We start from the raw sequence: 13375 nt of genomic DNA, 5'->3' as shown, positions 1-13375 counted from the left end.
TTATCTGGCACCGGGAGAGCTGTAGCCTTTTGCACGTCGTCAGCTGTGGTCATTCATCGACAGTGAATGCGGTGGTGTGGTTGTCCGGTCTCCAGAGTGGTAGAGAATCAGAGAAGGAAAGCATGTATGAAATCGATCGAGTGATCGATTATTAGCTATACCTGAGATTTAGGGGAATCCGGCTCTTTGGCATTTACCGTTCAAGTCTGTGTTTTATGGGAAAATATGCACATGATGTTGGCGACGAGATGAAAATTTTGCGGAAATTTCGGGAAATTCTCGTTGATTTTCTGCGCACTTCTACTACTCGAATTGCTGTGCGAGTGATCATAATGTAGTGATGAAATTTCTGAGCTCAGCTGAGGAAAGGAAGTATGTATTTTCAACACTTCTCAGCTGAGATATTTTCGCCCTTGTGAAACTCGGCCTCGACATAAACACTATTAGTGCTAACATATTTGATATTTATGCCGAATTTGCACGGGAAACGACAGAGTTGGGAGATGTGTTCGCGTTCCTCAGCTGAGCTCAGGAGTTTTCTTACTAGTTATACAAGTTTACACACGAATTCGGGTAGAAGTGTACGGAAACCAATGAGAATTTCCTGAAGTTTACTAACAATTTTCATATTGTTAGTGACATATGTAGTTGACTATGTGCATATTTTTCATACGAGGAAACGGTGTAAGGGCGAGCAGTTTGATTTCACCGTACTAATGCGTATTCGAAAGTGATCGATTTCAAGTTTTATGCGATACATATTGAAAATGTTATTCATTTTAGTCCATGTTTGGTATCGGTTTCGGACGACTCTACCATAGTCGTCTGGACGGAAGTTGAGGAAGCGGTGAAGATTCGGTCGGCCGCGCCGAAGGAGGAAACCACGGATGATATTTTGATGTCGCTTATTCGGGATCACTCGGATGTAGGGGAAAAATTTTTTGTATTGTCATGAAAATTGTGTTTTTAGGAGGGCTCGATTTCGCCCCGTTTCGGCGAGGAGGAAGGCTTTGCGGAGATGCTCTGACGTATACATGTTGGATTTTTTTTGTATTTTTTTACGGATTTTCGGGAAAAACATGGGTTGAGTCATGCGAGTTGGGTAGCGAGGTGATGGACGAAAGTCGGCGATTATAAAATGACTGACTCGGCAGAGATTAAAAAGATTTTCGGCGAACCCCCTGGGGAGCTCCTGCTAACACATCCTGTATTGAACATCCCGATACACCGAGGATGCGACGTTGAAATGTTCGCTGGTGATCCTAGCAGACCGTATGTGGCGCGAATAGAAGAATACCAGCAGGGAAGAGGTCTGAGGTGTCGATGGTGAGTGCTAGTGTTAAATTCGCTCTCTCCAGCTGAGCTCAGGGATTAACATTTATGAATTCGAGTTGAAACCAATGAGGGTGTCCCGAAATTTTCTTAGAATTTTCATATGGTCAAGTATATTCTCTAACACTAAATGAATGCGAGGTGGAAAATTTCCAGTCGGATTTTCTATACCCTTTTGAGGCGGAAATCGCGACGTTTATATTTGTTGAGAAAGGATATGTTCGCATTCTTCAGCTGAGCTCAGGAGTCTCCTCGCTAATTATAGGAGTTCATATATGAAAGTGCTCAGAAACTACCAAGAATTTCCCAAAATTTCCCCAAAATTTTCGTACTGTCACCAACACACGTAGTTGACCATGTGCATGTTTGTCCACATTGCTTATATCAGCGTATTCGAATCTTAGGTCGACTATGGCAAGATACGGAATAGGTCCACTTTTGGGTAGGTACTGGCGACCATATACAGACTTCGGTCCATCAGCTGGCATGCCTGATATCGAGACTGCCACTGGTCGCAGTTTGAGCAGTTTTGGAAAGTCAGAGCTCTTGGGTGGATATAAAGAGGATTGGAACCCTCCTGAGGCCATTACTGGTTTAGCTAAAGTGAATGACTTTACTGAGTTGTTGTCTTTAGTTGTTTACAGGTCCTACCTGTTGAAGAGTGGTTGAAATTGAATGTAAAAATCCCTATGAGAGGGGTATACTACACAAGACAAGTAGGTGTTGTGAAAATTACCAGTATTGTTAGTTATAGTCGGTACCTGATGATGACATGCAGTGTTGAAAAATATCCACGTGGTCAAGCACATGTGTTGTTGCCCACTTAATGCAATTTCAGCCGTGATATGAAGAGCAGTAGTGAAAATATATATTTCACGACTACTGCATAGCGCGAATATTGGGTTTTCACATGGAGAATTACGCCACTTCACGCAAAACGGGTGAAACTAAAATGTTGATGATAAATTACCACCAACATTGGAGTCATCCAGTTGAATGATCACTGATAATTTAACTTAGTGTACTCGAAAAAAATTCCTATTCTCTAGAAGGGTGGGTGGAACTAGATAAAGATGGTACACAGTGTATATATGGTAAAGTACCATGTAATAGATTTGTCTATTGTGCTGGCTATGGTAATGCTAGAACGCTGTATATTTGATATTCGGTGGACAGGCGTATTCGCGATGTGGAACGTGTTTTTCAAATCTGCCATGTTCTAGTCTAGAATGGTTATGCAACTATTGAATGTTCTTTTATCAGATTTATTCGGAAACGGAGGGATGCACCCCTAAACAACTCGCCAAGGCTGTCCTTGCACCGGACCCCAAAGGAGCAACTTCGTCCATGGTGAGCACCTTGAGTGTTGTGAACAATATGGGAGGATATGCATATGGTCAACTACGTTCCTTGGTGATTTATTGGAATTTTAACGGAAATCTCTCCGGGAGATTCTCGTTGGTTTTTGTGTATTTCTGCTGGTGGAATTCGCATGTAAACTTGTATGATTAGTGAGGAAACGGAATGTATGTATTCCTCCAACACTGGTTGGCAATATCTATGGATATCGAGTATTACTTTACGTTTAGTGGGCTATTAATATTATTATATTGGAGTCTCACCCGTCTTACGTGAAGTGGCGTAAAACTCCGTGAAAAACGCGATATTCGCGGTGATATGCAGTAGTCGTGAAATATGTTTTTCACTTGCGTTTTTCATATCACTAGGGTGAAACTCCATTATAATAGATCTTAATACGTTATTTATAATATATATAGATAGTTATAAATCAACTGATCAGCTGATCTAAGAGCTTTGTATAGGTCCCTATTCTTCACCTGCAAGTCATCAATCCTGAGATGAGAGTCTACGAATGTCGTGGTTGCCATAAACTGTATCATCCTAATGCTGTACCCGGCGTGACTGCGACAAATAAGGACTTCCCGTCCCAGGTGGGTAATGCTGATGCTACCCGCAATAGCAATCGTGATATTATCCTTAAAAATGTTCCGAGGTGTATGATGGTGGACAGTGGAGTTTCACTCTAGTGGTATGAAAAACACTAGTGAGAAACATATTTCACGACTAGTGCATATCACCGCGAATATCGCGTTTTTCAACGAGTATTACGCCACGTGACGTAAAATGGGTGGTGAAACTCCAGTGTTGGGGTATATACTTGTTTTGCTCAGCTGAGCTCAGGAGTTTCCTCACTTACTATAGAAGTTTGCACAAGAATCCGGGTACAGATGTGGTTTCTGTACCCGAAATTAAATCACGGGTGAGACTCCAGTAACCCTATCACTGTTGTGATGGTTATATCACTGACACTATAGCTAATGTATTACAATCATCACCACGGAATCTACCGGTTCGTCGAAGTGAATTGACTCTCTCAGTCCCCAGTTGTGTTCCTATGTGGGGGCTGCGGCTCGACCGATGCAGCGTCACCAGCAGTAGATCAGGGAGCTCCGGTGAGGGCCGAATTTTCCCGCAGTATTTCTCTGCTGCATGTGAGGCTCTCCTAGGTACCAAAGACTGGGCTTGATGAGAAGCCTTCCGTGGAAGAGTCGCGACCTTGCAACAGTGACAAGAAGAAAAAACGGAAGTCTGGGGATTCTCCGCAATCTCAAGAGAAACGAAAACAGGTGAATTCGAAATAGCCGGCAATCGACGGAGTGCTGTTCCTAGGTAGCAGAAAAGTTCTTGAAATCTCTCCTGGTGGGGGCATCAGAGATGAAGGCCGCCGGGCTACCTATGACGGTGCTTGAGGTGGAAGAGGGAGGCCGAGATGAAGAGGAGGTGGGTGACACTGCTGCTGGTGTCACCATCGAGTTGGACGCACTCTCTTAGTGTCTTCGTTTATTGGCGAGTAACATCGAAGGTGCTCTGTATGATAAGCATGAGCGTAGCATTAAGAGCAAGGCGTATAGAGCGGCATATAGGATGGTCAATTTCAACCTCTCGGACCCTCAAAATGCCAGCCTTCGTCGCCGAGTCTTGACGGGTGAGGTTGTTCGCATGAAAGCCGTTGTGAATAACGTTGTTGTAAAAGATACCGTTGTATAAAAAACGTTGTTGTGAAGAATGTTGGTGTCTAAATGACGTTGTTGTCTAAGATTGCCTTCACATGTTTAGGTGAGATGAGCCCTCAGCACTTAGTGACTGCCAGCCACGATGAACTCGGCAGCGACAGTCTCAAGAAGAGGCGACTGAGGCAGCAGGAGAAGTATTATAAAAGTCAGGTCTTGCTCGAGAGGTCACTGAGAGGTCAGTTGTGGCCACGTGTAAAGTTTTTTTTCAGAAAAACGCGGAATGCCGAATCGTCATCAGATGGGCCGAGACTAGAAGGCGATGGGGGACAAAGCGTTACAGTAGGCGATTTTGGGAATGCAGACTGAAGTTGTTGCGTAGGTGGTAGAGGAAACTGTAAAGCCACCACTCCCAACGATGCCGGAGTTCGGCCTTCCACCGTCCCCTGATGAGCAGGATGGAGCCGAGGTGGAGGAGTCCCCGATGATGGAAATTGCAGGTGAGACTTTTGTTGGATAAATCAAACCGATTTCGCTTACCATCTTGTGAACGGATTCGGGGGTCGCCTGGCAGGAGCTTTATCCAGTGCATGAGCTCTTCTCTTAGTGTTACGCAAGGTCGGGGATTTTCTGTTGCGGTACCCTGAGGTGTGTTATGGTATTTTGTGCAGCTGCACTTGAAAAAGTTTTCGTCTGAACGAGTGTTTTATGGGAGTTTTTGTCTCACCTTTCAGACAATGAGGGAGAGGAGGAGGATGAAGGTAGCGAGGAGGTGGCGGCGATGGAAGTTGACGAGCAACTGGATGCTGATATGGATGAGATCTCTGATGAGGCCTTGGACGAGCTTGGGTCTATTGAGGAAGACTTGAATGAAGACGGGGCAGAAGGAAAGGTGACTTGTGGAGGCTCCCTGGTACCTTAGATAGGGTATTTTAGGTTGACCCCGATGGTGATATTGATGTTACGAAGGTGAGCAGCCTTTTTGATAAGCCCGAAACTCGACAGCTGTTGGAGGAGGCCCTCCAAGGTGAAGGTAAGGTGGTAGGTGGGATGTGTACGGCTGATGGTGTTTGCAGATGATTATTGGTCTGTGGAGAAAACGTCGTTGCGGCTCAAGGAGAGGGTTGAGGCGTTTCCTGCACACTTGTCATTGATTGAGTCGTTACGGCAGAAATCGTGTTCTAACACTTGATCGAAAATTACTGGGTTGTTGATGTTGTCAATTGAGGAGAGTCTACCAGAACAACCACATGGGAGTAACGTTATTATAGACTTATGAGTATCAGTGATATTAACCTTTTGTTAGTTACTTGCGAAAGCATCTCCTTATTATAACACTAATGGACGTTCAGTGTGGGGTTGTTTGTGGGTATTTACGCAGTGGTGCAAACAAGAGCCAATCCCAAACGCAAAATCGGCTACATAGGGGAAACCAGTACGGCCGATTTGCGATTGACGTTACCTCAGTGCACAATACGAATATCAGTTCATACAGCATTGGATGGGGGCTTTCAAATGGTACCTATTTTGCCCACGAACTGTCACTTGCCGCGAAATTACGAAGGGGAGGCTCTTTTCGGACTACTCTGTAGTTTCTCTGAAGGTCGATGATCATACACCCTACCTCTCATCCAAGTCGTTCACACGATGGTTCTGTTCGCTCCGCATGTTCCAACTGAGAGTGCGCGGTTCTCGATCGCGCGCGCCCAGATGATCGATTATTTCTGCTTGTCGATCTTGTCGGGGCGTGGGCGTTGCAGTGGACCAGGGTCGACGCAGTAGGAATATTTTACAGGTTTTTCTCTTTGTGAAGTGGTAGTCGGAATGTGGTGTTGGTATGGTATAGGTTTAGCATTGTGGAGGGTGGTGATAGCGGCTCTGAGGGTATCAGCGCAGTTTGGTTATTTATAGGGTATTCACGTTTGGAATGGATTTTGTAATGATCAGAGTCATAGCTAACGTGGCGATTGTCGATCGCGTCACCTCGAGATTGGGAGCACCACTGCAAATGGTTGGAAACCTCTCTAATACCTAGTAGTAGTAGTAGTAGTAGTAGTAGTAGTAGTAGTAGTAGTAGTAGTAGTAGTAGTAGTATAGCACTTTATTCTAAGTCACAATGAGCAGCAGCTCGGGTGCTAAGAAGGTATCACCAGCAGAGGCTCCCACAAGGGCTGCCACTCCCTTCAATGTGGAGGCGAAAGTCTTCGTGCCATCCTCGTCTGGAGAGGTTTGATGGGAAGCTGGGTGCGGTATCTTAGTAGGTTGTCACTTGTAAGATACGAAAAACGTCGTCAAGTTTTAATCCTAATGCAGAGGCGTTTGTCCCGATGGGAAGTGCTCCTATCAAGGACCCTAGGGAGAGTGTGCTTAACGAGCTGATGGAGGTAATCAACGATTTCGGTATAGTAGAGTTTCATCCGTTTAACGTGAAGTGTCGTAATAAGCGTGTATTTCATAATACAATTGTTTATCATCAAGTGAATTTTGTAATATTTTCTTCATATCACTAGGATGAAACTCCGATGAGATGTTCTTTCCGGAGGTCATTGCGTCTGCTGGGAAGCGCGGAGTAGAGGTAAATCAACTACCGTTACGATATGAAGAGTTTACGGGGAAGTCGCTGGTGTTCGAGGAGGTGTCAGAGGCTGTTGATGCTCTGGGGGTAGTAGGAAGTGGCGGAGGAGTGGTATGAATGGTTTGGTTTATTCAGGATCGGGTTGTTGTAGAAGGAAATGATGGTGGGAATGGAGAGGTATCCGAGGTTGCCTGTGGTAAGATTTAAAACAGGCCCGTGGAGAGCCTATGTCTTTTTGTAGGAAAGGTGGTTATTGATAGAGCTCAGTGGGAGCATACGGAGGAGTTGGAGATATTCAAACGGATGATAGTAGTGGTCGTGAGGTAGGTATTTAATGCAGTGGAAAGTGCATGAATTTCACGTCTAGGTGTGCAGTGTTGGAGGAATATATGTTCGCTTTCCTCAGCTGATCTCAGGAGTCTACATACGAACTAGAGTAGAAGTGTACAGTAGAAGTAGAATTTTCCAAAATTTTTCCCAGAAATTCCATATTATTATCAACACATGTAGTTGACCATGTGCATATTATCGCACACTGTTTGTGTGGAAGTTGGAATTAATGGTTGAGTATCTTAGGTTTGAGCGACAAAGATACGGATTAGGCCCAGATTTTGTCATGTTTGTAGGGAATTTTGCCGTCGCAGTGGAGCAATGGGAATCAATGAGAGCTCCCATATAGGAGGACTAACACTGTCACTGTTCGCAGCGGAGTGGGATAGGTAGATGAGAATTTAGTGACACTTCTGTATAGTGAGAGCTTAGATACTACCAAGGTAGTCACAATTTGAAGAGCCTGCGAGAACGATTTGGAGTGGTGAAATTGATGCCGTTTTTACGCTCGATTAAGGAGTTGGACCTAGTTGGCGTTCACCCTGAGGTAAACGTTATATTTATATATAAACTATTAGTAATATTATTTTTTGTATTAAAATTACTTCATTTTAGTGGAGTTTCACTCGTTTGGCATGAAATGGTGTAAAACTCCATGTGAAAAAGGCGATTTTCGTGATACTACGTGAAGTGAAATCACTTCGTTAACTACAGAGGATAAATTAGTTCCTATCATGTTTAACACATCACGCGTTATCCACTGCTCATATGCGGTTTTCGGGTTGGAGAGCAATGGGGAACGAGGCTTTCACTAGTGTTTTTCATATCACGGGTGAAACTCCATTATTATTTTTCATTGGCCTTTAATCACATGCATACGGTGAATATCAATAGTAATTCAGGAGGTTCTGAACGGATCATCATATGAAGTAGGGTGAAGTGAATTCCCGCAATATAACAGCAGTAGAAGTTGTTAGTAGTATCGGCGAAAAACAAAGAATTTCCTCTTAGATGTGCGTAGTAGCTCAGGTATTCCATAGTATTATTAGTAAATTTACAGCTGTGTTAATGGAGTTCTACGTGAAGTGGTGTAAAACTCGGTGAAAAACGCGATATTTGTGCTAAGCAGTAGTCGTGAAATATGTTTTTCACTAGTGTTTTTATCATATCACTAGGGTAGTGAAACTCCAATATAGAGCTGTAAATTTAATATATTCATCGAATAGAGCAATAACTAATATGAATGTGTTATAAGCTTATCACAGCTTGATAGTAGTAAATTCGCTATTTCCACGGTTGTGTTTGGTATGCTCAGGTCAGAGTTAGAGTGAAAACGGAGTATATGGGGGAGCTTCCTGTTGCGGCGGAATCTCGCGGTGATTTGAAAAATATATTACCGTTTCTGGCCTCTCCTGGTGAATACCCTCCCATCACTAATGTGGAGTTATTGACTAAATTGACTGGTGCTCTTCCGAAGGGATGTGGTAAGTGGTAGCGGAGTTTATGGTATTGGACAGTGCGTGTCAGTTTGATATGCAAATGGGAAAAATGTGTCTCATTTTCGAGATTGTTGAGAATCGATCTGAATTTATATCGCGTAAGCATTGGTATGAACATGTGATGTTATAGAAGTAACCTTTCGAGGCTGTGATAGCGACAAGTTGTTTACTATCGTTAATTTCGGCAATAGAAAACGAAGTTGTTAATTGTGGTTTCTCGGGAGGATGATAATAGCACTGAAGTGTGTATGGGAAATATGCAAATGGTCAACTGCATGTGGTCGTAACAGTATTGAATTTTATTATGGAAAGCTCTCATTGATTTCTGTACACTTCTTTTCGAATTCTTGTGTGATTAGTGAAAATATGCTGAGCTCAGCTGAGGAGAGCGAAAATATATTACTCGTGGAATTTATTTTTGTAGGAGGAGGTGGAGGGAGGCCGGGATTGGGTCTACCACCGATGCCATCGTCAATGCTGATGGGAAGGAGTATGGTAAGTAGGGGTATGTTGTTACCTGTTCGTATCGTTGCGGAACTGCTCTGTAACACGACTCATGGGGAGGAGACGAAATAAAGACGTATTATTGAAAAGGAAGGGTATCTTCAGCATCAAGGGTGTTGGTAGGAGTTGTAAAGTTTACGCCTTCGAAGATGCAATGCGGTCTGCGAAAGTACAATCACAGTGTAAAACTATAGACGATTGGTGTCCAGAGATTTTACGTCTAGCAAAAAGTGTGGTCAGCATTGCATGATACGGAATGGGTTGGTGTTTGTAGTAGTTGATCTAAAGTTGATGGAATTTTGGGAAATCTCATTTCTGCCGTATGATATTGGGGCGTGAATTTTTTCATAATAATAAAATCTATCATTTCGATGATTTTTCTCGAATTTTGTGGGAAAAATTAGTGTCGGAAAGATTCAAAACAGGTCCAGGGTGGCACCCCCTCAGCGGCAACAGCCGTCGTAGCTCAGCAGCTGCTACGTAGTCAACAAGAACTTATGCAACAGTTGGTGTTGGGAGGGAGCTCGAGGGGGATGGGTCCATATCGGATGCCTTTTATGGTAAGGAGGTGTGGTTGTGAAGAGGAAGGGTGGGTTTCAGGGCGCAGGCTCGTCTGCGGCGATAGATTCTCTTATGGAAGAGTTGTTATCAACGTCGAGTCCGGATTTGGGTCATGTAGAGGAGGTGTGTAATTTATTCCGAAATCGGAGTTTTTCGCGCAACTGTTTATGTAGGTTGTGAAGCAGCTTGAGTGTGTGAATGGTGATTTGTCGGAAAACGATGAAGAGACTTTCTCCAGAGATATGTGGCTGAGCCTGGGGACGTTTCGTCGCCTTATAGTGAAGGTGAGCAACTCGGGTGAGGGGGAATCTTAGGTTGCTCTTGGTGTCAGGCAGTTGAGGTTGTATGCAGAGAACAAGATATCAAGTGGCGTGGTATGGGAGGGAGGGTGGAGCGGTAGGAGGAGGAGGAGGAGAGGTTTGGTGTTGGAGTATATATTCGCTTTCCCAAGCTGAGCTTAAGAATTTGATCAGTTATTGTAGGAATTGGAGTAGAAGTGTACATGTTAGGATTAGATAGCTCAACAAGAGTTATAAACAAGTGGTTCTTAACTAATGATCAATACAGTAATCATAAAGTTTACGCTAGGCTAGCAAGGGAGACTAGTATCACAAGAATCTAAAAATACAGAAGACACTTGTGTACAATATTTCCTCACAGTACAGGACCCGAAAAAAATTCCGAAAATTTCCTCAGAATTTTCATATTTTCCTCCCACACTGGTTTATGATGGTGTTGCTAGGTCTCTGGTGATAGGCTGTAGCTCAGCTGAGCTCGCTGAGAAGTGGGAAGAGATGTATCCACAGCTGCAACCTCTGGAGTCGTTCTATCTACCCTATTTCGGTGTTGATGATCTCGAGAGGTTCAAGTCGGCATTTCCCGAATTATGGGTTGTTCGTGAGTGGATGTGTTTTTGCAGGGCGCGCGCTTTTTACATTGAGTTTTGGTAGGGTTGGGAGAGAGGACTTGTGATGTGAGGGTGAGTACGATGGGGCATGTGGAGAAGTACTGTAGTGTGGTGCCTGGGAGGAAGGGGGTGGAGGAGAAGTTGAAGGAGCAGTTGAGGAGGTAGGGACATTATTCATGGAGTTTACGTGAAGTGGTGTAAAACTCGGTGAAAAAGGCGATATTCGCGCTATACAGCGGTCGTGAAATAAACTTATCACTAGTGTTTTTTTTCATATTCATTGGAAGTGATTGTCTATGCTATGGAGTTTCAAGTATTGGGTATTTCAAAATCTACAAATTTTGAATTTCGAGATAATAATTGTATCGGAGAAGTGGCGGTGTTTTGGTAGGGATAGTGCCCTGCTTGTGTTGGCGATAAGAAAATTTTCGTTAGTTTTTGCACCTTAGTGGAAATTTGTGAGGAAAGCAAACGTATATTTTGAGATTGGTTTTGTTTGCTCACAGGTTGTTAACAGAGTTGGTGTGGAGGAGGTGTCAAGAACAGCGGCTGGAGGAAGTAGATAGGAGGGCTCGGCGAGGTGAAGGGGAGTGTGGGGAGAGGCTCAGGGAGGAGAGGAGGAAGATGGAATATGCAGTTGAGAGGTGGGATGGGAGATGGAAAAGGAGTGGTATGAATTGTAGGAAAGTGAGGCGGCTAGAGGGAACACCGAGCGGCGTCAGGGAAGGAGGCCGGCACCGATTGACACTTCGAGGAGTCCAGAAAGGGGTGGTGGAGGGAAGGGGGAGGAGGTTGTGGAGGTATTGGAAGGAATAGAGGTAGCAGTGTTGGAATATATGATCGCTTTCCTCAGCCGACACCAGAAGTTTCCTCACTAATTATACAAGTTTATATACGAATTCGAGTGGAAGTGTAGAGAAAGCAATGTGAAATTCCTCAATTTTCCTCAAAATTTCCACGGGTGTCACCTACACATGTAGTTGACCATGTGCATATTTTCCCACACTGAGAGGTAGGGTGGTTAGTGGAAGAGGTTGTATTATTACAAATCGTCTGGCAAACAACAAATCGTCATTATCTGTGTTGCTCAGCGAACTAGGTCCGACTGGGTTTGTCGGTAGGAGCGTCACTCGTTTGGTAGGTTGAGGGGGTATTGGTGGAGGATGTGAAGAAGGTGTGGTATGAGGTTTATTCGCGGCACTTGCAGGCGCTGTTGGATATGTGTGGTGTGCGCAAGGTGGGAGTGTTGGAAGAATTGTTAGCCTCCCTCCTGCTGTTTTGGTAGGTACTCACGTTGCTTCGGAGCTGTCCTTGTATCGTCGTCGAAGGGGAGGGGTTAGAGGCGCGATGTTTGGTGAGATTGGTAGACCTTGTTCAGTGTTGGAGGAATATATGTTTAATCTTTCCATAGAAGTTAGTATGAAAATCAATATGAAATCGCGGAGGATTTCCAAATTGCCACCAACACATGTAGCTGTCAATATGCATATTTTCCCACACCACTTTAGGGCTAACGGAAACCGGTAGGAATTCTCCAAAATCTCCTCAGAGTTTTTATATTATCACTGACACTGACCGACTGTGTATCGTTATCGTTGTAAGGTGCGTGTGAGAAGGCCGCTGGTTTCTGTACAGCCGTTTGCGAGACCATCTATAGTGACGCCGGAGACGGTGCCGCTGCCGACGCCGATGAAGGGGGGTGTTCCTCAATCTCAGGTGGGTTGAGATTGGAGTGGTATGGTTATGAGTGTATTGGTAGGGTGGAGTAGATGAGGAGGAGGAAGAGCGGTTGGCGATGGAGAAGTTACTAAGGCAACTTATTATGCATCATGACGGGGAGAGGGTAGGCGTATGTTTGGTGTGGTGGGTGTGTAGGGATGCTTAGGAGGAGAAGGAGGAGAAGGAGTTGACGTATTCTAAGGAGAAAATGCTGTCAGTTCGAACGGCTATGCTACGCTACGGCGTGTTGGAGGGCCCTCTGGTGGGGGTAGCGGCAATAAAGAGGGTATCTGAGAAGAAAGCACCACAAGGGGGAGTGTAGGGGGAGGGAGGTGAGGCGATTGTTACTAATTTGAAAAGCAAGTGCCCAACTTGATCGTTTCCAATTACTTGAATTTTACTACTAGTAATACCACTCCATGAGATAATCATAGGCTCTAGTGAAAGTGAGTTCGGTGTTGTTTTCAATGTTGGTGGTGGATGGAGTTGTTTTAGTCTGCTTTTCTCTATGGCCTCGGACGGCTCGTTGCGCTCATCATTGGATGATACCACTAGTAGCATAGATATGCTCTCAGAAGCATCAATAGAGCCGCGCCCTCAGTCGGGGGCTCCTCGTGCGGAGATGTCTCACGAGGCTGCTACTGCGGTGATGAGGGGTGAATTTGCTAATGGGGGGAGAGAGGGAGTGAACACGGATGATTTGGCAGCAGCTGCGGCTCGACGGACAGAGGCTCTGTTGGCGAGGGAAGCTGTACCGAAGGCCGGCGGTCAGGAGGTGGCTCAAAGGGTAGCCTATGCTATGCCGAAAATTGGGGTGCCGCATAATACCACACCTCCGCCACATCTTGCACAGAATGTATTTATTGGACCAGTAGGAGGGCGACAGGCGGTGACACGATTGCCGAGTTTCCTGTCG

General features: G+C 44.7%; 4 protein-coding genes across 4 annotated transcripts in view; all 4 read left to right on the top strand.

Moving 5' to 3' along the window:
- Positions 1-716: 716 nt before the first annotated feature.
- Pmar_PMAR008245 (hypothetical protein) lies at positions 717-1027 on the top strand (the record flags this gene model as incomplete). Its single annotated transcript, XM_002768902.1, has 3 exons — positions 717-730; positions 784-925; positions 971-1027. The coding sequence occupies 3 exons, from the start codon at positions 717-719 to the stop codon at positions 1025-1027; spliced, it is 213 nt and encodes a 70-aa protein (XP_002768948.1).
- Positions 1028-1138: 111 nt separating this feature from the next.
- Pmar_PMAR008244 (transcription elongation factor s-ii, putative) lies at positions 1139-5556 on the top strand (the record flags this gene model as incomplete). Its single annotated transcript, XM_002768901.1, has 16 exons — positions 1139-1326; positions 1779-1935; positions 1977-2048; positions 2596-2682; positions 3156-3288; positions 3525-3613; positions 3732-3806; positions 3861-3980; positions 4024-4134; positions 4186-4339; positions 4471-4591; positions 4637-4706; positions 4747-4864; positions 5099-5256; positions 5301-5397; positions 5441-5556. The coding sequence occupies 16 exons, from the start codon at positions 1139-1141 to the stop codon at positions 5554-5556; spliced, it is 1866 nt and encodes a 621-aa protein (XP_002768947.1).
- A 747-nt stretch (positions 5557-6303) lies between these two features.
- Pmar_PMAR008243 (hypothetical protein) lies at positions 6304-13005 on the top strand (the record flags this gene model as incomplete). The annotated part of the gene is made up of 22 exons (XM_002768900.1): positions 6304-6398; positions 6492-6591; positions 6641-6748; positions 7075-7135; positions 7181-7262; positions 7702-7816; positions 8585-8757; positions 9193-9263; positions 9687-9781; positions 9873-9956; positions 10007-10117; positions 10165-10229; positions 10576-10730; positions 10784-10901; positions 11247-11384; positions 11424-11508; positions 11882-11977; positions 12026-12094; positions 12343-12456; positions 12500-12583; positions 12626-12721; positions 12955-13005. The coding sequence occupies 22 exons, from the start codon at positions 6304-6306 to the stop codon at positions 13003-13005; spliced, it is 2166 nt and encodes a 721-aa protein (XP_002768946.1).
- A 19-nt stretch (positions 13006-13024) lies between these two features.
- Positions 13025-13375, top strand: part of Pmar_PMAR008242 (hypothetical protein) — a gene marked incomplete at both ends in the record, with an annotated part of 12037 nt that continues 11686 nt past the window's right edge. The window contains one exon of the mRNA XM_002768899.1: positions 13025-13246. Within this exon, the coding sequence (XP_002768945.1) occupies positions 13025-13246 (222 nt within the window). The remainder of the gene's footprint in view (positions 13247-13375) is intronic.

Source organism: Perkinsus marinus, assembly GCF_000006405.1.
Source record: "Perkinsus marinus ATCC 50983 genomic scaffold scf_1104296966926, whole genome shotgun sequence".
Classification (NCBI taxonomy): domain Eukaryota; phylum Perkinsozoa; order Perkinsida; family Perkinsidae; genus Perkinsus; species Perkinsus marinus.
Note: the sequence above shows the minus strand (reverse complement) of the source record. Positions and strands in the feature narration are given on the sequence as shown.